This window comes from Vicugna pacos, chromosome 23, assembly GCF_048564905.1.
Source record: "Vicugna pacos chromosome 23, VicPac4, whole genome shotgun sequence".
In the NCBI taxonomy this organism is placed as follows: Eukaryota; Metazoa; Chordata; class Mammalia; order Artiodactyla; family Camelidae; genus Vicugna; species Vicugna pacos.
The window spans coordinates 14,506,448-14,534,272 of record NC_133009.1 but is presented as its reverse complement, the minus strand read 5'-3'; the positions used below and the strand labels follow the sequence as shown (position 1 = coordinate 14,534,272).

General features: G+C 48.3%; 1 protein-coding gene across 2 annotated transcripts in view; it reads right to left on the bottom strand.

The window, feature by feature from the left end:
- Positions 1-1,059: 1,059 nt before the first annotated feature.
- Positions 1,060-27,825, bottom strand: part of SMYD2 (SET and MYND domain containing 2) — a 51,479-nt gene continuing 24,713 nt past the window's right edge. For both annotated transcript variants that reach the window (XM_072948531.1, XM_072948532.1), the window contains exons 3-12: positions 21,927-22,037; positions 19,547-19,607; positions 18,716-18,840; positions 13,403-13,470; positions 10,774-10,876; positions 8,329-8,439; positions 7,111-7,231; positions 5,939-6,113; positions 3,593-3,701; positions 1,060-1,506 (exon numbers count right to left, since the gene is read on the bottom strand). In XM_072948531.1, the coding sequence (XP_072804632.1) occupies positions 1,426-1,506; positions 3,593-3,701; positions 5,939-6,113; positions 7,111-7,231; positions 8,329-8,439; positions 10,774-10,876; positions 13,403-13,470; positions 18,716-18,840; positions 19,547-19,607; positions 21,927-22,037 (1,065 nt within the window). In that variant the 3' untranslated portion in view covers positions 1,060-1,425. The remainder of the gene's footprint in view (positions 1,507-3,592; positions 3,702-5,938; positions 6,114-7,110; positions 7,232-8,328; positions 8,440-10,773; positions 10,877-13,402; positions 13,471-18,715; positions 18,841-19,546; positions 19,608-21,926; positions 22,038-27,825) is intronic.

Here is a 27,825-nt window from a genome sequence, read left to right as displayed (position 1 = left end):
CGCCACCCCACATCAGCAAAGTTATGTCCAAGACTGTTCACTGCGGCATCGTTTAGGATAGCAGCAAAGTGGAAAAACCACATGTCCGTCAACGGGAGAATGGCTGAGTACGTAAATTATGACACACACATCCGATGCGACATTCTGCCTCTAAAAAGAATGAAGCAAATCTGTAAATGCTGAAATGAAAAGGGGTCCCTACTGTTAAGTCAGAGAAGCAGACTGCAAAATGTCAGTCCTACTCTGCCTTCACTTTTCTCAATCTATTTACACAGGTAGGATACACAGGTGTAGAAGACACTGGGAACACCTGGGCACACTTGTGCAGGGGTTACCTCTGGGGGGGGCAGGCCTTGTGAGGAAGAGGGAACAGTTCACCTTTTTTCATACAGGTATGTATGATTTAAATTTATTGAGAATTAGTTATAAATTTTATAAAAATTTATAAAGTTATAAATTTTATAAAGAGATGAAAGAAAGCTGCAGTGGTACCTCCATCAGGTTTTAATTATTACCTGATGGGGAACTTCCTCTCTCTGGACCACAAGAAACTCCTAGGAGGAACATTCCTGTAAAGTGGCGGTGCTCAGGGCCGCTCCCCTCTCTGCAGCAGGCGCTGAGAACCCACTGCAGGCTGCCGTGGTCCAGGCTGCAGGGAAGCTGGATTCCCGCCGGCCGCGAGGGGAGGGATCAGGGTCTGCTCGACAACATGGAGTTGGTAAGGAAAAGAGGTTTTCCCTGCTGAAGCTTAGCCTGGAGTGTCTCCAAACAAGGAGAGTCCTGCGCAGAACGATCATTATGCACAGAAGGGATACCAGACACTAGACAGAAGACTCGAAACAGACGCATCCTCCTGCCAGGGAGGGGCACCCCGCTCCCGCAGCTGCTCTCCACCACAGACACCTTCCTTCCGCCCTTGCACCTTCTGGCTCTTGTCCTTTGAGGGCACCATATCCGGAACGCAGCTGCAGGCTAGAGAGGCCTTCCACGCCAAGACCAGGCTCCACCAGCACCTTGACATCCTCCCCACCGACAGAGGAAAACACCAACTTGAGAGACTACTGTCTTTTTTTGTTTATTATTAGCTTTCATCATCCAGGTTTGCTCAGAACATCACAGGAGGCATGAAGGGAAAAATAACTGCATTTTTTCAACGCAATCTGTCCAAAGTATATTATAATATATGAAACCGTAACATTAGCTCCTAGGGAAGGAAAAAGCATTCAAAAATTAAGTTTGCTATTAAGGTTCAAGATTAAGACCAACAACATCCAAGTAAACCACGTGTAAGGTTTAAGTGCAAAGCGCGTTTTCATTCCAATGAGTTTACAGAAATGCTGGAGTGAGGTGTATGATTTGAAATAGTCAAATCCTTGAAGGTTTGTGCGCTAGTACTGGTACAAAAAGGAAAATGTCGGCATAGTTTCAGTGGCTTTCAATTTCTTGTTTGATCTCGGAAATGTACGGATGATCTTTGCCGTGGGCTACTTCCATGATGGCGATGGCCTGGGAGAGACAGACAAAGTGGGGGTGAGAGCCGGAGCCAGCCCCCCACCCACCGGTGAATTCTGGATGAACTTCTTAGCTTGAAGGCAAGGATGTAAACTGGCTTTCAGAGCCTGTATTCTCCAGAGTCTGGCTTTTTTATTTTATTTTTTAAAGGACAAGATTATTTCATATCCAACTAGTCACTCAGTCTCTACTGCTGAGTAAAGCATTCTTCAGTAGCTGAAGAAATAACAAAGAAACTAACTTAGGGGCAAGCCTTTTTGATTCTAGTTTACATTGCTAATGTGTAAGTCATTACTAACGTCAGGATGTAACTAAAGCATTTTTCTCTTTCGAAAAGTATATCCTTACCTCTTAATACATATTCTTTAAAAGCTCAAAAATAGGCACACATTTCCTATTTTCCTTAAAAATAAGCACAAGGAATCCAGAATGAACGGATTACTACGGTTCTTTTAAGTGGAAGAGTTTCCAGTGGCTCCATTATTTTCTAGCTGTGTGACCCTGGGCAGTTTACTTAACTACTCTGTGCCTCGTTTTTCCACATCTGTAAAATAGGAGTAATACATACCTCTCAGAGTTGTTAATACACATGAAGTGTTTAAAACAGTGCCTGGCATACAGAAGTCTGTATCTGATGTAATCCAAAATCATTTATTTTGCTCTTTTGTATTCAACTACATTATTCACAGAAAAACTTAAATTAGTCCCTCTCCCCCCAAAATGGGGAATTTTTGATGGCCTGTGACTGGGACATCCTATACCATGCTCTTCCTCGATCTCAAACCAATAGGAGTGCAAGCGGTCAAGAACCACTTGTTTCAAATGTCTCCCCCACCCCTCTGCACTCATGCCACAATGCGTGTTCCTTCCTCAGATCGACTCTACCCTTCATGACCTGTGTTTATACCTTACCAGCACTTTGCAATTGTGTCCTAAACCAATTAAATTTCCGTCAACCTCACTAAGGCAATAAATGTAATCTTAGAAGACAAATTCCATGGTTTAAACACAGAAAATTTTAGTCTTAACTCCCACTTCTAGGCTGGCTGGGCCCTGGCCCTTCCACCTGGGATGTGGGACCCCATTCCATCTTCCCATACCGACTATTAGGAAGCTCTGGGGAATCTGGAGGCCTGGGCATCCAGGCCGAGACCACGGCCCCAACTTTTACAAACCTTCTCCTACAGAAGTAAAGACGCTGTCCCAAAGATTGTATTTTATCAGCTTTTGGCTCCTATAAAAAGGCAACAACTGTCCTAAAGATCCTATTTTATCAACTGCTGACTCCCATACAAAGAACCATGAGATCCCACACTCAGGATGGTGACGGTGCTGCTGGCAGGCAAGGGTCAGGGCTGGGCCCCTCGCCCACTGGGCCACAGCATGGCTGGCAAACACTGCGGGAGGCCGTGCGGTCCAGGATCCCGGTTCACCCTGCGTGTCAGTCCTGGCTGAGCAGGTGGAGCTGAAGCTTTCAACTTGGAAAGGCCCTGGTTTGAATGAGAGAGTCTACCATGGACCCTGGGAAAGTTACTTAACCTGTTTGAACCTCAAGTTATTCACCAAGAAAGTCTATCTCATTTTTGTGAGAAATAAAAGAAAAAGCCCCCAGGAAGGCCCTGGCATCTAACTGTACTCCGTGGACGCTGTCAATGATCAACTCCATTTTAGAAACTGCAAATGCACAGTTCTCATACTGAGGGCCTCTTCAGCTCCCACTGCCTCGATTTCACCACAATCGGGCACCATGAACGTGTAAATCCTGAAGGGCAGACATTTGGAGAATTCCCATCCGTGGCCTCAGGGGACAACGGCAGTACCCCCTTCCCCACGGCCGCGAGCCCCCTCAGTGAGCACAGCCCTTCTCCCCACAGGAGGATCAGGATGCAAACTTGACCAAGTCTCCATTACTCACTCCTCTGTGGCCCAGCAAACCCACCCCTTCCCACTCCCACGACCCGAAGGCAGCCAAGGGCAGCCCCACCCCCCCACAGCGTCAGGCACCATGTCCACCCGCAGGAAGGGCATGTCAGGAGGCCATGCAGGCACTGGGCAACCTAGCCTCGCACCACGTACGCACCTTCTTCAGGGCTTTCTCTCCAGCAGCTCTGTTCTCCAGGCCCAGGTACAGTCTTCCCAGCTTCAGCCACATGGAGGCCACATTGAGGGAGTACAGAGGGTAATGCTTACTGGAAGCAGAGAACACACAACAGGCCGCCTTGTCAAAGGCTGCAGGGAGCCCACAGGCCAGGCGCAGGGAGCCTGCGGCCGCCAAGCCAATGACCACACCCTTGACAGCAGCCGGCGTCTCTCTGCAGGCCCCGGCCAGCACTGGGTGCAGAGTGTGGACGGTGCAACCCTGTCCAATCATTGTGGATTCACCTCATTTCATACTTTGTGTGTGTCTGGAAAACCACACACACACAAAAAAACGTAGAAACTATTGGGGAAATCCTACAGAAAAACATGTATAAGCACACCATTCAATTCCAGCCCCAGATTTTTCTGTTCTGGGTGCACCCATCACAGGGCATCAGAAAAACGTCTTTTAAAGTAAATTCCCTTTTTATGAGGACATTAGGCCTATCCCCTCATATTAAAAAGTCAGTATACTTAAAGATACACATACCAATTATGTCCCCAGACCTCACGATCTCAGCTGGCTTAGCACAATGCTAAGCTCTCTGAAGTCAGGGTCACAAGTCCCACTTCTGGGTATTCTTTGTCTAGCGTCTGGCAGAGGGCTTGAATACAGTGGGTATCCTCTCCCTGGTTTTAACTCAAGGCTGACATGGGGCCCACCTAGAAAAGAGCCAGCTCCCTAGGAGCAGAGACCAAGAGGCAGCTGGGGAGTGTGTGGTGTGTGTGTGTGTGTGTGTGTGTGCGTGTGTGTCTCTCCCCCTCCCTTCTCTCTCTCTCTCTCTCTCTCTCTCTCTCTCTCTCTCGTGTTTATTTATAGGCTGGTCTGCTCCACCTGCTCTATCCTCGAAGTCCATCCAAAAGAGACACATTCTGAGAGGTGGGTATAGCTCAATGGTAGACTGCATGCCTAGCATGTACAAGGCCCTGGACTGAATTCCCAGTACCTCCACTGAAAAAAGACAGAGAAAGAAAATGCGGAGAGGGAGGGAGGGAGGTATAGCTGAGGGGTAGAATGCATGCTTAATATGCATGAGGGTCCTGGGTTCAATCCCCAGTACCTACATTGAAAAAAAAAGTTAAATAAAATACAAAGCAAAAGAGACACATTCTAGCTGTATTACTGGGCAGGGAGCAGCATGCTGCCGGGAGGATCCTGGGGCCAGCAGCCCAGAGAAGTCCAGTATCAGGCCTCCCTAAGCTAAGGGAGGGGCCCGCCTAGCAAGCCCTGCGGGAAGAACCACCACAAAGCCAAGATTCATTCTCATTCCTTCTCTCTCTCGCCCTACAGATCACAGAGGACTTCCCCACCCATCCCCCATCTCAGAAAGAAGGATAGGCTTCGAGATTATCCCCTCTTTTTCCAGATTTTAGGAGCCGGTTTCCCCGTGGGCTCCCCCTGCTGGCTGACCAGGGCACTGTGGGTTAAGTGAAGGGCCGACTGGGCAGTGGAAATTCAAGCTGGACAGAATCTTAATAGTCCCCAGCTTAGAACGTGAAGGATCACTGAGTGAGGGCTTCTCAAAAGCCCCGGGCTGCTTCTGCACACAGAGATTTCAGGTCCAGTGCCCAGAGGCTGACCCACTTGGTCCTGTAAATGCACAATGTAGTAGGTCTACCAAGACCCCAGGGACCTGACTGAGGCCAGCCTGGCCCTGAAGTGGCTAGTCAGAGCCCCCTTCTGTCACCCACTTTAAGGTTTACTAACCCTCTCAACAGGAGACGTCCCCATGGCCAATATTTATTATGACTACGAGTTAAAATCCAACTGGCTTTACACAGATCTAGAGGACGATGTTAGCCACAGCCAACCCACCAGTCCCAGAGGCTCCTCATTTGCAAACTGAGGCTGCACTTTGAAAAAAAGCAAAAGAAGGGGACGGAAAAGCAGGGTTTCTAAGACCACCACTAACCAATTAATAAGTGCTATTTAACTTGGAAGGCGTGGAAGGGAAAAAACAACTGGCGGGGGGGCTTTTTAATATTGGTCTGAATAACCTACTATGGACAGAGGGCCCTGGGTGGGTCCTGGGAGGGATTCTGCCCCAGCACCCCTGCGTCACCTCAACCTGCCTCCCCAGTGTCTCTTCCGGATGGAGGAACAGGCTGGGCCCAGCTGAAGCACCCTGCGCCCACACTTCCCAATGTGGGTGCAGAAAAGAGGAGGTTGCTCCTGGCACACTCCAACATGGGACGGGCAGGAGACAGAACAGCCAAGGGACACATTCCCAGTCACCATCCCTGCTAAGAAGATGAGATGTCACCTTATCCTGAGGGTTGCAATCACCTGTAGGGCTGGATGATTTTCTGTCCGTACCGCAGGGCTCCCTCCCAGTCCTGCATGTACAGGCAGACGCCCATGGCCTGGTACATCATGTGCAGCATGTACACGTTACTGTCCTCGAACATGCAGCTCATCTTCTCCTGGCTGAGCTCGCAGATCTCCAGCAGCTCACTAGGGGGTGCTCTGGAGTCAAGGAAGCGACAGGTCTGGGCGGTGGGCTGGGAGGCTTCCCAAAGCCCAGGGGCAAGGACTTACTCTTCCGACTACCCCACCCCTACCCTCGCCTTCTGAAAAAGGCAACTACAGAAAACCCAGCAAACGTGAAAGGAGTCACATTTTTCCTGAAGAAAACAACACGGAAAAAACCGGAGACCTCGGATATTACACACAACTAAAGAATTTTAGCCACAGGGAACAGAACCTCCCTTCAGCTGTAAACGTTGATTAGAATCACAAATCTTTAATCTTCTTGTTAAATTTAAATCCTCACTCAAGCTGATCGCTTCAGCTGAAGCATTTTTAAGGAAGAAGTCCCCACCATGGGAAAGTTCCTTTTTTATGCTCAGAAAAGGAAAAAAAAATATGCCTTCCTCCAATTTCCTTTCATGGGTTTTATTTCTCCCTTCAGTATAAATCTAATGCCTTTTCAACACTCCTCAAAAATGTTATAATGCAGCAATTAAGAATATGGATTGTGGTGGCAGACCTGGGGCAAAATTCTGGATCTGCCCTGGTGAACCTTGTGCCATGGGCAAATTACCTACTGTCCCTGAACCTGTCTCCATTTGCTACCCAAGGTGGCAACAGTTCCTTCTCCTGAGAGTCCTTGTGAGGATCAGGCAAGATAACGGAAGTTAAAAAAAACCCTGGTGTGGTGCCCAAAGGAAGATATCCAATCAGTGAGGGTCTTCAAGGAACTGTTCTCACAGTGTGAGACAGTAAGTTTTCTACCACCATGAGCTCCTGACCAAACGAGTCAAACCAGGAGAAATAAAAGATAAGGTCACATCATGAAACTCTGCTGTACTTGACTCCAAGTCATGGATGGCCAGCAAGTCTTAACACATTCCCTAGGAAACACTCTTCAATATTCAGAAATCTTAAAGCCATCCTCCTGCTCCCTCGGCCTGACTCCCCAGCGCCCCCTGCAGGGGATGCACGGTCGTGAAGGATATATTTGTAGTGCTTGGCCCTTCGGAACTCCTCGATGACATTTCGTGCGTATCTGACCATGTCACGGATGGCTTCTGCCTTCGGGGGGTCACTGAGCTTCCGGATTTCCACCTTGGCCTTATCCTGAGGGAAATGTCACAGGTTACTCCCCCAAGGAAACCATGCTGATGGGGAAACCTCTCACACAGCGCGCTTTCCCGTGCAGAGAGAGGCCGCAGCATGCCCGTTCCCAAGTAGCAAAAGAAGGAAAGGACATCAGGCGGTGGATCTGAGAGAAGTTCAACACTCATTACCTGTGTACATAAACAAACAAGAACAGTAATTTTCTAGACATTCCTTATCTAGGCAGGACACCTAGAATGTGCTTGCAATGGGCAGATACGTGGGTTCACACATCCAGGAAATCAAGAGACTGTGAGGCCAGCTGGGGTCCTTCAAGGTCCAGCGACCCCCATTCCCGGGCTCTCAGCTGTCTGCCTGCAATCCCTCAACAGACAGAGTTTGCCCTAACAAAGTAACTGCCCTACGCAACGCCTAATCTCACAGCAGCTCAGGCTGTTTCAGCCCACCTTATCACTCATAAACCCCACTGCCCCTCACAGACCCTACACTTCTTACCTCACCTACAACCAACCAGAGACTTGTGCACAAGCTGACCAGGCACCTTGTGGCCCTACCTGGTAAAAGACCCCCACACCTGGCCCCCGGGGCTCACACAGGCCCCTCTCATCCGTGTGACCGCTGTTGTCTACAGCAGCGTCACCTGATAAGCTCCTTCTCTATTCTCACCCTGTGCCTTCGGTAAATTCTTTTAACGCCCGTGACAGCGGCCCGCCCGCCTGTGTCCCCCGACAGAGACTCGGAGGGTGGCACTGACAAAATAATTTGGGTGGCACCAGAGGGAATTCTGTGGATTCTGGGGAACAGGCTGGAAAGCCTGAAAATGTTTCTCGTGTGCTTCCCCTTCCCTCTGTTCTGAGCAGCCATTTCTCATCAAGAAACAGCCATCTGGCAAATCCTTCTCTTATCTGTACCATGCGATGGAAACGTTTTCATCAGCTCTGAGGATGGGGCTTGAACAGGGATTCAATCTACCTGGGTTCCCCTGGGCTGTGTTAGGCAGGCTTAAAGGCTCAAAAATACAACAGGAGGAGACACCCCCAGTCAGACCGGCTGGCTGGCTGGGCGGAGCCAGCGCTTGTGCTGGGCGGGGAGCTCACCTTGTCTTTGGTGGTGCACTCCCGGCACTCACAGGTGAAGAAGTAAGAATCTCTCAGCCGGTCATTCCTGTCTTCCGTCGGGTACAGCAGGTCAATGTAGCTGGTAAAAACCTAAGGAGGGGGGTCAAGAAGTTGAAACTATGGTTTGCTAGAGGCCAGCTCGTGCCTTCTCCTCCCTGGGGCTCCACAAACACTCCCAGCGGTGACCCCGCAGGGACAAGTGCTGAGGAGGGCCACTGCTCAGGATACACTCTTAACCTTAACACCCTGAATTCCCCACACTGAGCACCTCCTCGTGTTGTCCACCTCCTCATGTGGAGAAAGGGCTTCTCTACCCACCTTCTATGGAATCAAGGAGTCCCTACAATGGTAAATTGGAAAGTTGAAAGCATCCCTGCCTCCTTCCCCGCCAGCTCCTCCAAGGAGAGCCGCTGAGGCTCTGGCCCAGCAGGAGATGCCCGTGTCTCCTGCACAGAAGGCAAAGGCCCTGCTGGGCAGAGTCTCCTCATCCTTGGGTTTGGCCCCACACTGTCTCTTCCTGGTCTTTGTTTAGCCTCTTTTATCTCACAACCTGGGGCGGCCCACATGCACTGCCTGGAGGCTGGAGGGGGAGCACGAACACACACGGTGTGTGATGTGTCTCCCTTTATCCTTCCATCCATCCTGGGGACGGAGCAGGAGGCTGGGTTCAGCGGGCAAGGACCAGTCTGCACGGGGAGGACGCAGACCTCTGCCGCCTTGGCCAGCTGGGCCAGAGAGCCTGGAACAGTCGCACCTTTGGGCTCACTGAGCTCTCCCGTCCTTGCTTGTTCCTAGCGGGGTCTCTAACTGAGACTTGGAGCATATGGAGGAGGCCGGCATTTAACTGTCCATTATCTACTCACTGGGACGGCACTCGCTGCTCATCCCACACCATCAGGCAAGTGTCTGGCTGAACAGATGGATGTCCCAGAGTCGTCACCGTGCCAATAGCCTAGGGCACTGGCAGGTGGGCAGAGGCGACCCGCACGGGCAAGGTGCTTGCAGGCGCCCCGAGCCCTTCCCAGCCCAAAGGGCAGTAATGGAGACCTCGTGGCTCTTCTGACACCCTGGGGAGAGCGGCTTCTTCCTCTCTGAAGGGCAGGTCACCCCCAAAACAGTGACTTCCCCAAAGGAGGAGACTGCATGTCAGATCTGTGAGAGCAGGAGGGCTGGACAACAGGAACAAGCCCCGCCCTGCCTCAGTGGCCAGGGCCCGCCTCATCTCTGAAATGACTGATGGACGTGGAGCGCAGTGGACAGAAGGGCCCAGAAGGTGGCGACAAAGGCCGATCGGTGTGACTGCTCGTGGCCGAGACAGAGCTGGTCCAGGTGACAAACTGCTCCAGGCAGCCCCAGAGCGTGGGGCCTGGAAACCTAGGTTCTGAGTGACTGCAATCTGCTGTTTTAACAAAAGAGGCATCAGGTGACCTCCACAAGACATTCAGAAATCAAGACCCCCAGGCCCCAGAACAGGCCCTGGCAGGGGTGAATCTCACAAAGGGGGGCAAGTCTGATCTGCACACTGGGCTTGGCGTCCCAGGTCAGCTACGGATTAGTTAACAATGTCCAGAGAAACCGAGGCCTTTATCATTTCACACACTAACCGTTGTATTAAAATTTTTTTAAAAAATATTTAGATACCCAGGCATGCAATGTAAAATAGCATTAAAGATGATTAAACTGAAATGCATATGAAGTGAGTGATTACATTCCCTAAAAATTCACGTGTCTTGCAAGGGATGTCAGAATTTACTTTAAGAACGTATAGCAGACGTCTGGCCAGGCCAGGCCAGCTTTCGAACGAGGGGAGACGCCGTATATGGGGGGTCATGGAACCACAGCCCCGGAAAATGAGGAGGAGACAGAACAGCTCTCCACACGTGAGTCAGGGAGGGAAGCTAACGGCCACCCTGGGCCACAGGCACCTGCCCCTGCCCCGTCAGCGTGTACACCCGGCCACCTGAATTCCATCCCTCAAAGCGAACTCTGCCAAGCGTGGCTGTGGAACTGATATGGCGTGAAACGCTGATGTGTCGTTTGCAGTTTTAACTTATTAGCTCCCTCTGGGTTGCTTTTTCTCTTTTAGGTAACAGTGCTTTTGACCTCTTGGGAGGAGAAAAACAGGCCAAAATTCACTAGTCAAAAATAAGCCCAAACTCCATTACTTGGTAAGAGGAATACACAGACTCTTAAGTTTTCATTGTGGTCATTCCAGCAGGCTCCTTTCTCTATAAATCTCTGTGAGGAACTTCACTCAAATTTCTTCTTCCTGGTTTTTTTCTTCCTGGCCACAGATGGACACGGCGAATGCCAAGTGGAAGCTGGAAGTGTGGACTCCACACCCCAGGTCAAGAATCTGACCCTGAACCCGGGAGGGCCTTAGACGGTACCCACTGCCACGGCCGCCCCCGGCCACGCACTCACCTCCTCTCCCGGGTGGATTTCCTGGACGGCTCTGACTTCTGCCAGGGTCCCCTTGTAGGTCACAATGACATTCGGGCAACAACTATGATTCATCAGGGCCACACTGTCAATCAGAAGAGAAAACCCAATTTCATCAGGAAGGCAGCCAGGCTGTTCAGGTAACCCCTTGGCTACTTAACTTGCTAAGTTACAGAAACTGGATCTTTGCAGAATGTTTAAAAAAGAAAAATCGAATAGTTGACCATCAGTCTAAGAGGCTGTTCTGCATGCATTCATAACGATACCATCTTACATTTTAACAATACTGAAAAGTGGAATCTGCAATTCAAAGTGGGATCTCAAAGCCAAAAGTAAAAAAACACCCCACCACACAACAATAAAAACAGCAGCAACAGCAAATTCCTTCCTGTTAGACGCATGTGTCAAAACTCAGCGCCTCCGGTGAACCTCGGCCACTGGACACTGTCCGAGACAAACGGGCTTCACTGCCAAGCAGCTTTTTATAACAGGACGATTTCTAACATGTTTTCTTCAGATGTTGAGAAATCGCCCCTGTGGTTGATGCCGGCTTCCTGATCCCCAGAGAAACCTGGAGGGGCCTGTCTGAGCCTCTGCACCTCAATTTCCTCATCTGGAAAATTGGGACATCGCCGCCCCTGCTGCTCGCGGCCTGCTTTACAGGGACGGCAAGGACAGAGGGTCGCCAACGTGAGGGCTTTGAGCTTTCGGATTATAGCAGGGTCAAAGTTCTGAGAGCAGAAATTTCTAAACTACCAGGGAAAAGTGCTTGATCTCTGAAAATGCTGCCTTTGAAATCACAATGATACGATTCCAGCCAAAGGGATTTCTCCCCCTAATTAAAACTGTCTGGAAACTGGGGCTCAGATGGGCACTCACATCCGTGGGTATCATGGCTCCGGGGGCCGGTGTCACTTGCCTGAACCCTTAACAACCAAAACCCCTCTCCTGTTTGCTCCACGAATACAAAAGAGCAAGAGGGCTGGAAAGCCTGATTTGGAGGCACTGCCCTGGCTTCATGGAGCGCAGGGAGAGCAGGTGCTGGAGGCCTGGGGGGACTGTGTGGCTGGCCCGGAACCGGGGAACACGCAGCCGCTTCCCTGACTTGTTTGTGGGGAGGGTCACTCCCACCCCTGCATCCCGACCCACCCGGCTTCCCTGCAAGTCATGCACAGGGAACCGGGCCCTAGGAAATCCGATGAACAAATGCTCTGGAAGTTGTCATTAATGGAAAAGCAGATTTCTAGAACCATCTTTCAGAAATTAAGTAACCCATTTCCAGACAGACTCCTCGCTATCTTTCTGATGAAGGTGGGGGGACTGCACGAAGGCAGAAGACCTACAACTCCGGTTCTTGGTACCTTGGCTCTCTTGGCAACCACTGGACAGGCTGAAACCTCAAATGCCACCACTCTGAGCCTTGCTTTCGGTCTTCCAGCTACTGAGAGCAGAGACATTATAGAGCTCATTCCAAGCCTGAAGGTGTCAATACAAGCCTTCTAAAGAGTGTCCAATAGCCTTTCTCTGTCCTTTTCCCAAGGGCAAAAGTCCAAAAGAGCTTCTCTTTCCTCACCACAGGATTTCAAACTGCAGATGACACCATTCTGACCACAGGGATAGTAATACTATGGGAACAAACTTCTTTTTCTGGTTCAAGAAAGCCTATGACAGCTGCATGACAGGAGATATGGACCAGAACAGATTTTCCTCTGCCTTTCGGACCCATACGATGCACAGAGCTGGGCGGCAACGGACAGACACATAGGGCTCATATGCCACCCATCCATCCACGGCAAACACACGGGTGTTACAGTTTCCTGCAACCGCTTCAACCTCGAGGCAGAGGCTCCTACATATTAAGCCAACATCCCTTTAGACGAAAATAATCTGCGACATGGACGAATTCAGATGGGGGATACAGGAAGGGCTCCTTGGCTCCCTCTGTGAAGCAAGAGCTTGATGTCTGGGACCGACGGATTTGGAGACTAACTCTTCCATCTGAGACAACGCAAAGCCATTCTCGACAACCACATTAAAGTCACAGCTATAACGATCTCCATTTATCAACCGGCTAGCCTTTCATGAGTTATCTGAGTCTTCCTAAGATAAACAAAAATCCTATTATTCTTTGCAATTCTTCCCTAGTTCACTACTTTAGCATATTTTCCCTCCAAACTGTGCTATATACTGGTATTTTTCAAAAAGGAAAGATGGAGAAGAAGCTCAGACAGTCTCTACATAAGTCAACAGCCAATTCTTGGTTGGCAATTAATGTTTTACTTTGAGTGTAAGAAACCCAAAGATTTCCAGATACGCAAAAAGCAAATTTCTCAGCAGGGCCTGGGCTGTTCTTTCCATGCATACTCTAAAATATTCTTTAATAACAGCTGTCTACCAGCAAGACTTAACAAGCAACTGTTCTCTTAACTGCTACCTTCAGATCCTTAAATGCAGGGGAAATATTTTGAAATCTGGCAGAATTAAAAAGCGGACTTAATTCACTTGGAGTTTCATGTCTGCCACATGCAGTTAGGGAGGTTATTTAAAAATCAAAAAAAAATTCAAATTAGTGTTAAATAAGTGAAAAGAAAAGAAGCCAAACTTAGCCTACTCAGGAAATATTGCTGATCCCAAATGAGAAAGTTCTTCATCTTCAATTGTGAAGCCATTACAGTTAACCTGCAGGGAGAAAAGGGGAGAGGGAAAAAAAAAATTGAGCCACAGTGTCTCTCTGGAGAGAAGTCATTTCTTTAATTTTGACCTTTAACAAATTAACTAGGAAGATGTTCCGGTCTAGTTATGTGAATGAATGCCTTTCTTTTGGCCAAGGTAGCCTATGTTCAAACACAATCTGAACACATGTAAACGTATATAAGCAGAACTGTCAGGGCTGGAGCACCCTTGGGCTAGCCCACCTGCCCACGGCGGCCCAGACCTCTAAGGCTCCAAGGACCAAAGTCTGCAGACCCACATGGGAGTCAGGACACCTGCACCCTAATCCCACTTCCACCTCAGATCTGGGGTGTGATCTTGTGCCCATCCCTGTGTCCCTCTGCCCTCGGTCTTATTCTATTAAGAAAGAAGTCCCTTAATCCAGTGAATATCTCATAAGGTGAGGTGGCAAATCTGAAAGCCTTTACACAGCTAATCTAACTGCAGGCCATCCCCTTGAGAGGCGGGGGTGGGGGGTGGGCAAGGCCCTGAAGCTAAGGGACTGAGAACTCCCTCCCACTCATGCCTCAGCCACATCAACCACTGGCCACTTGCTCATCTTTGAAGAGACGTATCACATGGAAAAACACCGAGGGTAGCTCTCACCATTCTGGAAGTCTAACTTAGAGCGGCAGGCTGAAAATGAGAACTACACACCCCCAATTTTAGGTTGTTTCAAAAATTCATTCTCTCCACAGGCTCTCACCGAAGAGCCCTCATATCCTGGGCACTGTGCACAGAAGGAGGAAGAGGCCAATGTTTGTAACCCCAGGAACATCCAGTCTATTGCGAGACAATACAGTGGGCGTCTAGCATTTATATCTAAAACTTCGCAGCTGGGAGGAGACTCTGTCTCTTTGGGTTTCAGATGATGGAACTGAGGTTGGAGCGGAGCAGTCACCCGTCCAAAGCCAGCGGCACAGGCTGGGAGCTCTGTTACTTCTTCCACAGCTAGCAGGCGAAAGATAACTTGTATTTACTTCACCTCTCTTGCTTCCTGCCCTCAGGCTGTCTGCAAAGCGTGCATGCTGAATGATTTCACCCCATTTCACCTCGTGGACTGCAACCCGGCTCTTCCACACCGAGCACACCGCACTCAGGCATTTCCGGCCAATGGATGGGCTTCTTAAAACGAGCACCCACTGAGCACTTACTCTGGGCTAGGTGCTGCATGTTTGCCCCTCGTAAATCTGCAATACTTCTCTGGCATGATCCATTTTACAGATGTGGAGGCTGAGGCTCAGGGAGGTCAATGATGAAGTAATTCGTCCAAGGCCATGTAAGTAGCAAGTGGCAGAAGAGGAGTCAGAATTCAAACTACATTGACAGCAAAGCCGTCCGAAACATGTTTCTTGACACTATGCTGTGTCTCTCCTAAACCTGTTCTGATCCCTGACTGTTAATGTGACAATTTTACTTAAAATTAAAGGGTCAATGTCAAAGACTTGGAAATCCTGGTACACAAAGAAGTCAAGGCCCTCATAGGTTTGACTTGCAGCTTTTACAAGTCCACATCTTTACATTTCACAAGTATTTACAGTTTTCAACATAAAAAGAGGTAGCTGTGGGTTACTAGCACAATATCCAGCCTTGGAAATCCTGAGAGGTTCGACATTTTTATGCAGGAGGCTTCGCATACTGTTTTTTGTGCTAGCTTGAGGTATTCTAACCTATTCTGTCATCAAGACATTAAACAACTATCATTAACCAAGGACCATCAACCAAGATTAGGTTAAGAGTAAATCAGGACTGTCATCCATTCAACAAAATGAACTGGCACATGAACTACACGTCCTGCACCTTACTGGGTACTGAATGATCTACAGCCAGCCTCAGATCAGATACTAACGCGCCTCGGCAGTGCCTGGTACCCTCAAGACAGCAAGTGTTTGCAAAATGAAAGAAGTTAGCCATTTTCAAAACTGATCTAGAGACGGACAGCTGCTGACTGGCTTTGAGGGATGGAGGTGGGAGACTTGCTTGGTCATCTCTCCCTCTGTGTGGTCCTCCACTGCGCCCACCCGTGACTCCAAATCCCTTCAAGCTTGAGAGTTCCGCGACCACTGGCTGCTCTATTCCCGCTGCCCATCCCCTCTAACTGTGGAGGAGAGAGCGTGCTTCTTCATAGCAAAGAAAGGTCCCGTAAGCACGAGTGGCATCACTGTTCCTTTCTGGAAGGTGGTGATGGTGTGGTTTCAGCCCAATTGCATAGCAATTTGCCCGCCAGCTTTCCCTCCTTTCTGAAACATCCCTAGAGAAGAAAAGTGAACTTGCGTGTTAGGAGAGGTACAGGGGCCGCAGTCCTTTTTTTCCCAAGTCAAATCAGGCGTAAGTGCCTTCCTGAAGCTATTCTCATAATTAGCATTTAGACTAGATGCAGGCTGCACACCAAAACACATTTCCCATCCATGCATATGTTCCCAGTGATTAAAATGCACCTCCGTGCTGTCGAAGGAGGGCAGTCACCTTCTGCCGCCAGCTGCTGCTGGGCCCCATGTTAACCCTCAACACCCGCCCGTGAACCAGAGGGAGGAGAGGGCTCAGAGGCTGGAGCAGCCGATGTGCTGCTGGGGCTGGGCGGCAGGGCCGGGGGGCGGCCCGGGGCCAGAACAGCACCTTTCACTCTTGCCGCAGAGTTCTCCTTGAGGGTACTGAACGTCCCTTTTCAAATTTATATATAAAAAAGATATATATGTGTGCATGTATGTGCATCTGTGTGCACACACACAATCTCAGAATGGATATTATGATTTGATAAATATGAAGTCTTTAAGAAATCAATTACCTGTAGTTGTGTGTGTGTGTGTGTGTGTGTGTGTGAATATACATATGCATGTGTGTGTACGTATTTATCTCCTGGATTTTCTGGGTCAGTCCAAATTTCAGAGACTCTGAGTCATTTTCACCACAAATACACTTCTGCTTGTGATATCAAGTGCCTTGATTTGGGGTTATGAAAATATGGGCCCATATTTACCATGTCAGCACTGAGAGGTCCTATCAGCGTGCACTGCTGTGTTGGAAAAAGTTACTTCTTCCACAGCTAGCAGGCGAAAGATAACTTGTATTTACTTCACCTCTCTTGCTTCCTCACGTAACCACCACTCATCTCATCCAGAAAAGAAGTCCTGCAACCAGTTTCTTTTGAAAAATGGAAGAGAAGTCAATTGAACTTTTTACCGTCACCCAAATTCACTGTGTCAGGACACTTAGGGAAGTACGTTGTAACCCCAGGACACTATAATGGGAATCAGTTTTCTTTTTCATTACTCTTGCTTTAACACTCATAACTTGAACCCATTTTTTTCTTTTACCAACAGAAGCATTCTTTTTTCTGATTATGGCAGTCGCACAGTAGAAATATGTCCATATGAACATAAAGTCCACCAAGGAATTCATCCAACTGCTGAGAGTGGTTCTCACTGTGGGTTGAAGTAGGTAGGAGGACGGATGAAGACTCACTTCTTTCTTGATTATGTGCAATTTTTTTGTTTGTTTGTTTGTTTTAGGGGGGAGGTAATTATTTATTTTTTAGAGGAGGTACTGGGGATTGAACTTAGGACCTCATGCATGCTAAGCATGTGCTCTACCACTTGAGCTACACCTTCCCCCTGATTATGTGCAATTTTTAAAGTGGGAGAACCATGGGTGCTTTTTATCTTTTCTTCTTATCAGTATTTTTTTAAACAATTTTTAAAAGTTTTGTTCATTGTTTTTGCAGGGGGAGGTGACCTTGTGCGTGCTAAGCATGAGCTCTACCACTTGAACTATACCCTCTCCCCTTGTTTCAGCATTTGCTTAAGTCATACATGCTCATTGCAGAAAACCCGGAAAAATCATTCAACATATGAAGCAAAAGTTTTCCACAACTCAGGAGATAACCAATAGTGAACTTCCACTGAAACAGTTTTTACATGTATAAATGTTCATATCACACACATTTTCCCCTTTTACATTTAATGTGATGTCATCAACGTTTTCCACATCTTTAGACATTCTTTGAAATATAACTCATACAAGCTATATTACCTTCCATCGTAAGACTATGCCAGAATTTATATACCAAACTCCTACTGCTGACCATTTATAGTATGTATTTCCTTTTCTTTTTCTTTTCTTTTTTCTTTTTTTTGGGGGGGGTAAAAAGAACCCTACAATAAACAATTTGCATGTCAGTCTCCATCCATAATCTCTGATTACTCCCTTAGGGTAGGTTCGTACAAATAGAATTACTGGGTAAAAGGGTACACAGGTGATGCTTATTCTGTTCTAAGACAACAACGTGGAAGTATCCACCCAAGGCCTTTTATCCATCTAGACACTGAAGGTTCTGGCAGGGAAGGTAGCTACTTGGTTGCACGGAGCAGTATTCCAGTATTTCTCTCTATGGGAAGGTCACCTTCAACTGTATGTTCAGCTTGTAGGGGAAAACACAAGGGTATGTTAGCGACAGGAATCTGATCTACGAAGTCACTCCAGGAAGAGTGATGCTCATGGTAACAGGAAGCCGGACGTAGCCAGACTGCCTTCAGCTGAAGGGTGCCGGCCGCACCGTCTTCTCCTGTCCCAGCCATGCCCACCCTGCTGTCAGTCTTTCCAAACGGCTGGCTGCCGATTCCTTATCACTTTTAAGTTTGCCTCCCTAATTTTTAATTTTTTCTAACTTTGGTAAACTGAGGCCTCTCTAAATAGGACTTCTTAGCAACCATCAGGAAAGACCTCGAGCACCGAGACTCTATGGGGACTGTCCTTCCAAGGGCCATCAGGGAGGGCCTCCCTCCTGGGGACATCTGCACTTGCCTCTGCTTTATCAACACAGTCTTGCCAGGAATCACAACAACAAAAAAACCCTACTACTGTCAGAAGGGATGGTTTCAGACATTTAATGTAGGAACCTCAAATGGTCTTTTCTATTCAAAGAGCTTCCAGTATGCCATGTCCTGGGGCACTGGCAACTCCTCATTCTCACAAACTCTTTCTGCAGCAAGCGGCAGAGGTAGGATGAATTTCCTATGCTCCAGTCATCAGTGAGGGCTGGCAGAGAGAGGACCTTGATCTGCTCAAGGTCACCCAGCAAGGTTATGTAAAACAGGGCCCAACAGGTCAAGAACCATGTCCCATTTATCTCCACTGAGTATGCTCTGGGGAGAGGGACTCAGGCAGGGAAAGGCTGGATGACACGTTACCTGATGCCCGAGGCCGGCATTCTCACCTGTGCAAAGAGTACAACCAGGCTATCATTGTCAGGGAATTCCAGGTGCTTGGAGTAAAAGTGATGGAGAGCAGCAATGTCACTCTGAATCAAATCCTTCTTCTCGTTGTCTAATTTATCCAGATCTGTGGGTAAACAAACCATTATTCACCAGGTAGGAAATTCTGGATTACTAGCTGTATCCTTTTTGGACTGTAAATGGTGTGGAGTGCAAGAAAAAAGTACGTGGAGCCCCCAGGAAATACTCTTCCTCCTCATCTGGTCTAACTGATAAACCCTAGAGCAAGAAAAGCACGCCGTGTCTTCCTTCTCTTCCTCTGACAACTGGAAGTCACTCAGGACATGGAATTTCAACTGACCATTAGCAGCGAGGTCAGGGATGAGTGGCAATGGCTGACAAACAGCCTCGGTCGAGTCCAGGGCTCCCCGATTGGCCCTGGAATCTCTGTCATGATCAAGAAGGTGGACAGTCCCTGATTTAATATCTTTCACTAAGGACATCAGCTGTTTGCAGCGCTGCAATTCAGCAAAGATCCAAAAATATTCAGCATGCCAGGAGAGCCAGCAGGAGACGGCTCGGGATGTAATAACTCATCCCACGAGTGCCGGCTTCCCCTTAATTATTTCCTAGCAATTCTGTCAACTCAGGGGAAAAAAAAAACGTTATACGCCATTTTTCAAAACAGCACACAAGTCAAAGTAAAAACTGATAATTAGAAAATCCCCCACCACGGCTAAGAACACAGCTGCCTCTTCCTTCCTTCAGTCTGGTCTAATCCACATAAAAGGTGTGGCTGAGATGACCCGTCACTCAGTCCCAGAAAGACTTACGTGATTCGAACTCCTTCACGGCTAACAGTTTCTCTGAAGGTGTTCTCTCTGGGTGGATTTTCTAGTCATTGGGAAAGAAATCACATAGACACAGATTTAAACGACTTGTGCACAAAAGCAGTGCTTTCACTTTTACATCAACGCGAAGCAAAAGGCAACAATTCTCAATGAAGTGAAGACAGCAAGCCAAGGAGTTGCCATGTGGGCTGAGAGCGTCTGCCCAACATCCAAACTCGAGAGGGTCTTTTGAAAAGCTTTTTAAAGCATCTCCCGCGTCCCTATCACCCTTGGTAACGCCATGCACACAGTAGGCTCAAAAATGCCTGTTACGGGAAAGAACAGTGGCTAGAAAACAACTTTTTAGGGCCCTGACTTAAAAGCACCAAGTCTCCAGATGAACCATCCCATTTATTATTTCTCCTTCTAAAAAGGAACAAAATCAAACCCCCCATCCATTTTACACTTTCTTTAAGCATAGGCTAAAAGGATCTCAATTTCCGTGTTTCAAAAAGAACACTTTCGGTTGTACCCGTGAGCCCCGATTCACTTTAAACATGTGGCCGGCTTTGTTCTAGACACCCCGAGAGGGGCTGACAATAGTAAACCCGCTAGGCTTTGAGAACATGAATAAACTCGGTGTTGACAAGAGTTCAAACGCAGAGCTCAAGAGCTGGCCCAGGGCCGTGTCTTTGTGATCAGCTATTCAGTCTGGGGATACAGGTGGTCTAGCCAGTGCTCTCACCTGCCTAGTTATCACGTTCCGCTTCCCCTTGGTAGTTGGGTAGCCTGTCTCCCCCAACGCTTTGCAAGCGCCTAGAATACAAATGGTCTGTTTTTTTAATCATCAAGGCCTACAGAGATGAAAAGATGGCCAGGCAACTTTCCATTTAATAGACTATTAGTAGTAGGAGTAATTTTAATAAAAGTTGAATGAAACGGGTGTAAAGTCATCAGAGCCTTCCGACTACCCTCCTGGTGCCAAACCGTTTCCACACTTCCTTTTCTGGAGCAGAAGTCTTCCATTCACAGGATCCATTTCTATAAGATGCGTAAGTCATTTCTGCCTGGGAAGACTTTTCAGAGAAGTACACCGGCTTCTTCTGAGTTCTTAACCACAACACTTTCAATAACGTGAGGCAGTGGGGAGGGGGAGAACCAGCAGACTGGTCACCCCAATCCTCCCAAGATGCTTGCAGATGGAATCTGATGGCTCACCCCCCCACCTCCTCCCACCCTCTCCTTTCCGCCAAGATCTCGACATATACTTAAACATGACTGTTAGTGAAGACCCAAAAGTTAACCTCCTGCAGGGAGAACACTCCTGATTTTCCGGTCTCCCTCTCCAGGCACGCCTTGGCTGCCTCTGCTTATTACCCTGAGCTGGTGGAGTGGCATTTCAGCCAGCACCTGACCCAGGCCGAACAGAACAGAACAATGACCTCAGAGGTTGGAAATGTTCTCCTGTTTACCAGCCCGAGGCTCCTAACTGGGTCTGAGGATAGATATGAGCTAATCGTTGTGATCACATTCGGTTTAGATTAAAAAAACAAAGTTTTAAAGGGGGAGGGTGGGAGATGGTATAAAGAAGAGGCAGCAGCGGGAACTTCAGCTCTGAAAGATTTGCAGCGCAGAGGCACCTCCGGGGACACACCCCTTCTAAGCCCCCGGGGGCCCCCTTCACTGTGTCACAAGGACAAGTCCTGTGGCGTTCCCGCCCCCACCCCCCACCCCTCTTTAGTTCAGTCCTGCGGAGCTCAGGCATCTCATCGTCACCCAATCAGTAAGGACTGGACAAACAAGGGGAGAGGACGGCCAGCTCTGACTTCATCTTTGGAGGAAACTGTAATGGCTATCATCTGTTCCCGCCCCGCCCCTCTCCACCTGCCCCGATTTCCACTCCGCTCCTCCTCTCTCTCCCTGCACAGGCCAGTCTGGTGATGCACCCCATTCCTTGCCTGCCCAGGCAGGGCAGATAAGGGGACAGGGAGGGGCAGACACTGCCGAGGACGGGGGGAGGGGGAGTGCCCTGTGTCAGGAGGAAAGAGGGAAACATCGCAGCGTTTCAAGGCCAGGCTGGTTCCCTCTTACGCTCCAATTACTGTCAACCACGTGGCCATGCCTTGAAAGGCCGTATTTTTCTACACAGACCCATCTCATAAGAAGCTCAGAATTTAGGTAAGTAATATCCCAGCTGCACGGTGCACACAAACCAGCTGACGCCTGGGGTGCTGCTCTCGCCTGGGTCCACACAGGCATGACGGGAAATGGGGTCCCAGGACGCTGAGCAAGAAATGACCGCCACAGGTCAGGTACTCATCTTTCTGACCTTTAAGGAAAAAAATACAATGAAACACACTTGAACATGATCCCAATTCCTCACCTGTTTGGCCAGAATCCTTGCAGTGAGCCTTACAGTCTCTGAGGGATTCCAGTTTTCCCCAAAAACAACCATGGGAGAACATTCCAGCTTGTGCATGGGCCAATCTTCTTTCTGGGAAAGTTAGAAAAAAATTATTACACATGCACACGTGCACACACACACGCGCGCGCACACACACACACACAGCGTGCAATAAAGTTCGAGAAGAGAGGATGCAGTAAAGTCCTCCTAGTTAAGGTCAAGAGAAATACGTTTCCTTTTGGAAAACACGACAATGCTCACAAAACTCAGAGATGAGAACATCCCTTAAGATGGATGTGGCTGTATAACCTTGCCTTGGGCCTGGCCAAGGTCATGGGCATGAGGAAACCTGCGCTGTGCTGTTTCATGAAGCGCCGCGTACCTTTCTGCAGCCCCTCAGGATTCCTAACAGCACACACAGCTTTCCAGTACCTGGGGCCACTGTCAAGTCACTGGGGTGAGTGACGTGGGTATTAGCCACTGATCTGGCTCCGCTCCCCATGGCTCTGTCCTGGCTCTGCCCTCACATTAGGGCAAATAACTGAGACGTAGTGTCCACAGCACCTCGTCCCCTTTTATAGGTGATGCAAGAAAAACACAAATGAGGGCTTTGTCTAAGAGTCTGGCCAGGACAACTCTTGGGAATATTAAGGAATACAGGCTTCCTACAGATTCAGTGGATAAAACAGGAAAACTGCGTTCTTTTCCACCAATTGTGACACTTTTAGCCTCAGGTTGAGGTGTGAAGGGTACAAGCTCACGGCTGGAAGGGTGGGGATGCCGTCTTCGGGACGGGAAGGCCAAGGGAGGAGGCGCTCTGAGGGCGGGGGCAAAAACACGATGCCGGTGCGGGGGCACGTGAGTGAGCATGAGATGACTGGGCCCTGGCTGGACGTCAGGGCGATGTGATGGGGCGGAGAGGCTGCTGGGAGTGGACTCAGCGGGAGTCTGCAGACACTTTTTGTCACGATGGAATTGAGGGCCATCTTGTTTTCCCCTTGGCTCTTCTGACCTCAGAAAACGGCAAGTCTGTTCTTTCAGATGCTTAGGCCAGAGCCCCGGGGTCACTCTCGCTGCCCTCTTCCTCACGTTCATGTGCACCTCACCGCCGAGTCCGTCCCGTCTGCCTTCAGGACACGTCTAACATCTGACCACCGCCTGCCGCCCCCGCCTTCCCACTCAGCTGCAGACTCGACACCCCTCACTGTGACTACTCCCCTCGCTTCCCACCTGGACGCCTGCTTCTGCCCCGGCCCCCACGGACTGTGCTCTGGAGAGCAGCTGGAGTCGTCGATTCTGCCAAACAAAACTCAGATTCTGCCAGTTCTCAGATCAGAACCTTCTACTGGCTTCTCATCTCAGAGCGAAAGGCAAAGTCTTTTATAGATGACCTACGAGGCCACACAAGGTAAGGGCCCCTCCACTCCTGAGCTCATCACCCACCACTGTCGCCCCCTCAGCTCACTCTACGCAGGCCACAGAGTCTTCCTGCTGCTCCTGGGACAGACCACGCTTGCTCCTGCCTCGAGACCTTTGGCACCTGCTGCATGTCCTGGCTCCACGCCTCTTCCCCTAGATCTCCACCTAGCTCCCTCCCTCCCTCCACATCTCTGCTCAAATGTCCCCTTTTCAAGATACCTGCCATGAACATCCTACCAAAACCAGCACTCTCCATCACCCTCCCTTTCCTTGCTTTATGTCTTCTTAGTACTTCTCACCACCTGACATAATTACACATTGATTGGTTTTTTGGTGTAATGTCTCTCCCCCACCCACCTAAAATAAAGGAAGTTATTAGTCTGTTTTGTTTACACCTATTACCCCAGAGCCTAGAACAGTGCCTGACATTTACTAGGCACTCTACAAAGTTGCTGACTGAAGATGTCTCCCTCCCCCCGCCCCAATTCCAAGAAGGAAGGACATGACATCACTTAATGATTTAACACAGTCCGAGGCTCAGACCCTTGGCTCAAGTTCTGTGCCAAGATGTTCTGCAGAGTTAAATAACACCGTGCCGAATATAACTAAGAGCAGGGAGAGAAAGAAACGACAAGATATGCACAAGGGAGAAGAGGATCTGTTTTTAGCCAAAGCCTGAATTGAGAGCACGGTGATGAGGCAACGACTTAGGAACAGGTGGGTCCAGCTCCCGACAGACAAACTCGCTCCCTCCCCACATGCAAAGCAAAAAGGGAAGGACAAAGAGGGCTTCCGGCCATGGGATACCCAAGGGGAAGTGAGGGCCACCAGCTGTGGACAGATGGGTAATTGACAGCTATGAACACATGTCCATTATCAGCCCAGGAAAGCTAAGACCACGCCTTTGCAGGACCATGACGATGCTAGTTTTCTGAACTGAAGGTGGTGTGTTAGGTGTTTAACAATGAGCTCCTGGGAGAGAGAAGTTTAATATTAACATTTCTTAATATGATTTATGCATTATCAATAGAATAATTTATTAATAGAATACTGAATTAATATGAGTATAAGTAACACACAATGTTGAATTACTTGATGTTAATGTCCTCAAAGAGCAGGGAACCTAACTACAGGGAGTGCTCTGGGAGGAGGGCAGAGCGCTGCCAAGTAAGAGGACGCTGGTCTGGGGCTGGGGAAACCTGCATTCTTACCCTCTGCTCTGCAGTCAAGCAGCTATGTGACACCAGGCAGGCTTCTTAATCCCTCTGCATCTGTATCCTTGGCTGTCAATAACATGATCCCTGAGTTACTTAGCAGGTCCAGAGTTCTGAGTCTATCATTTTATGCCTGCCAACAGTGATAATCAGACATAAAGCTTGCAGACTAGCAACAAATGTAGGACCTTCAAATGGGATAACCAGGCATTCACGCAACCACAAAAGGTCGTTGTGAGGATTCAATAAACAAGCTAACCCACGAGAAGCACTCAGACCAGTGCCTGGCACACAGGGAGCTCTCAACAAAAGCTGGTTAATTGTTCACTGACTGGTTCCTTCATTCATTCCAAAAGCCCTCGACCGACCTTAGAGGCAGGGATGGGAGGTAGAGTCTCTCACTTCAAGTAGTTTATGACTTACATCAGAACACCAGGTAGAAGTAAGAGCACCTAGAATGTAACACAGGCCCACACAGAGCAGTTAAATCAGAGAGCTGGATAAATTAAAGGAAGCACAGAATCATGTTAAGTTTCATCAGGGGAAATTTACCAGATAAATAAGAAGTCTTCACTTTGTCGGCAGGGGGAAATGACAGAGATGTACCATAACGGCACTACTACTCAGCTTTAATTCTTATATAAAAAAAAAAGGCAGGAGGAGAATAGCACCTGGTAGAAAATGTCAGGTTCTGAACATATCTTAACATACCTTCTTCTGGACCACGAGCTCACCTCTCTTCGAGACTACAAGAAAACCACAACTGACTGCTAAACAACCATCGGACACAAAGACTGGAACCTAGCAAGAAAGCCCTTCTTCACCTGGAACCATAAAGAGGGAACCGAGGGGGACGGTGGGAAGGGTGTGCTCATGATACAATCAGGCACATACACCCCTCGGTGGGCGACCCATAAGCTGAAGAATAATTAAGTCACAGAGGCCCTCCCATGGAAGTGAGGGCTCTGAGCCCCACATCAGGCTCCCCAGCCCAAGGTTCTGGCATTGGGAGGAGAAGGAGACCCCAGGACACCTGGTTTTGAAGGCCAGTGGGGCTTGGCTCCAGGAGCCCCCCAGGACTGGGGGAAACAGACTTCATTCTCTCGGGAAGTGTACACAGAATTTCGCACATGCCAGGTCCAACAGCAGAGGCAGTGATTTCACAGGAACCTGGACAAACCTGCCTGCTGGTTTTGGAGGGTCTCCTGAGGAGGGAGGGAATGGCTGTGGCTCACCCTGGGCACATAAAAATTGTTGGCAGACATTCCAGGAGTGTTCATCTACAGGAGGTTTCCTGGAGGCTGACATCTAGATTGGATCATTAGCACCAAGACCCAGCTCCACCCAGCAGCCTGTAGGCTTAAGTGCTGGGAAGCCTCAGGCCAAACAGCATACTGGGTGGGAACACAGTCCCACCCATCAGCAGACTTCCTGAGCCATAAACGCCTCTAAACACAGCCCCACCCACCAGGCCAAGCTTCACGCAGCAGTGGGCAGGCACTGACTCCTCCTGGCAGGAAACCTGCATAAGCCTCTAAGTCCAGCCTCATCCACCAGGGGGCAGATACCAGAAATAAGAAATCAACAACCCCAAAGCTTGTGGAAGGAATCCACAAACAGAGGCCAGACTCTACACTGGGACCAGCTGGACCCTGGCCCTTGGGTGACAAGAGAGGAGGGTACTGCTGGGACACCTAGGACGTCTCCCACAGAAGGCTGCCCTCCGAGGTCGAGAAAGTAACTAACCTACCTAAAAATACACACAGAAAGACAGACAGTATGAGGAGGCAGAGGAATATCTCCCAGGCCAAGGCACAAGATGAAATCCCAGAAGTAGTAAGTGATGAGGAGATAGGCAATTCATCTGAGAAAGAGTTTAGAGTAAGGAGCACAGATGCACAGAGTGAAGTTTTCAGCAGATTTGGCAAATATAGAGAACACCCAAACGGAGTTGAAGAGTAAAATTACTGAAATGAATAACACACTGGAAGGAACCAAGAATAGACCAAATGAGGCAGAAGAATGGATCAGTGAGCAAGAAGACAGATTAGTGGAAATCACTACTGCAGAACGAAGAAAAAAGAATGAAAAGAAATGAGAATATTTTAAGAGAACTCTGGGACAACATGAAGCACACTAATATTCACATTATAGGGGTCCCAGAAAGCGAGAAGAGAGAAAAAGAGAGAAAATTTTTGAAGAGATAATAACCAAAAACTTCCCCAACTTGCTAAAGGAAACAGTCACGCAAGTCCAGGAAGTGCAGAAGAGTTCCACACAGGATCATTCCAAAGAGGAACACACCAAAGCACAGAGTAACAAATTGACAAAAATTAAGGATAAGGAGAAAATTTTAAAATCAGCAAGAGAAAAGCAACAAGTAACATACAAGGGAACTCCCATAAAGTTATCAGCTAATTTTTCAGCAGAAACTTGACAGGCCAGAAGGGAGTGGCATGATATATTTAAAGTGATGAAAGAACTTCTCTATTCATCAAACCACACACACAAAAAAGAACAAAAAGAAGAAAGAAAGAAAAACAAGACCTACAAAAGACTGCTTTGGCAATTTGGGGTTTTTATGGTTCCATATAAATTCTGGAATTGTTTGTTCTAGTTCTGTGAAAAATGTCGTGGGTGTTCTGATGCAGGTTGCACTGGATCTGTGAATTGCTTTGGGTAGTACAGCCATTTTGATAGTGTTGATTCTTTCGATCCAAGAGCACAAGATATCTTTCCATTTCTTTGTATCATCTTCAATTTCATTCAGAAGTGTTTTACAGTTTTCAGAGTATAGGTAACCTCCTTGGTTAAGTTTATTTCTAGGTATTTTGTTGTTTTTGACACAATGGAAATGTTTATGCCAGCTATAAAATTCTGGTTTTCAAAGTAAAAAAAGAAAGCGAATGAAGGGCTGCAAACATCAAAATATCCTTTCTATGAGTGAGTTGTATTCTACTACATATATATACTACATCTTCTTTATCGATTCATCTATTGATGTGCATTTGGGATGATTCCATGTCTTGGCAATTGTAAATGGTGCTGCTGCTAATAGCGGAATGTATATATCTTTCTGAATTAATGTTTTTTTTTCTCAGGTAAATGCCCAGGAATGGAACTGCTGGGCCATATCGTGGTTCTGTTTTGGGGTTTTTGAGAAACCTCCATGTTGTTTTCCATAGTGACTGCACCAATTAACACTCCCACCAACAGTGTAGAAGGGTTCCCTTTTCTCCACATCC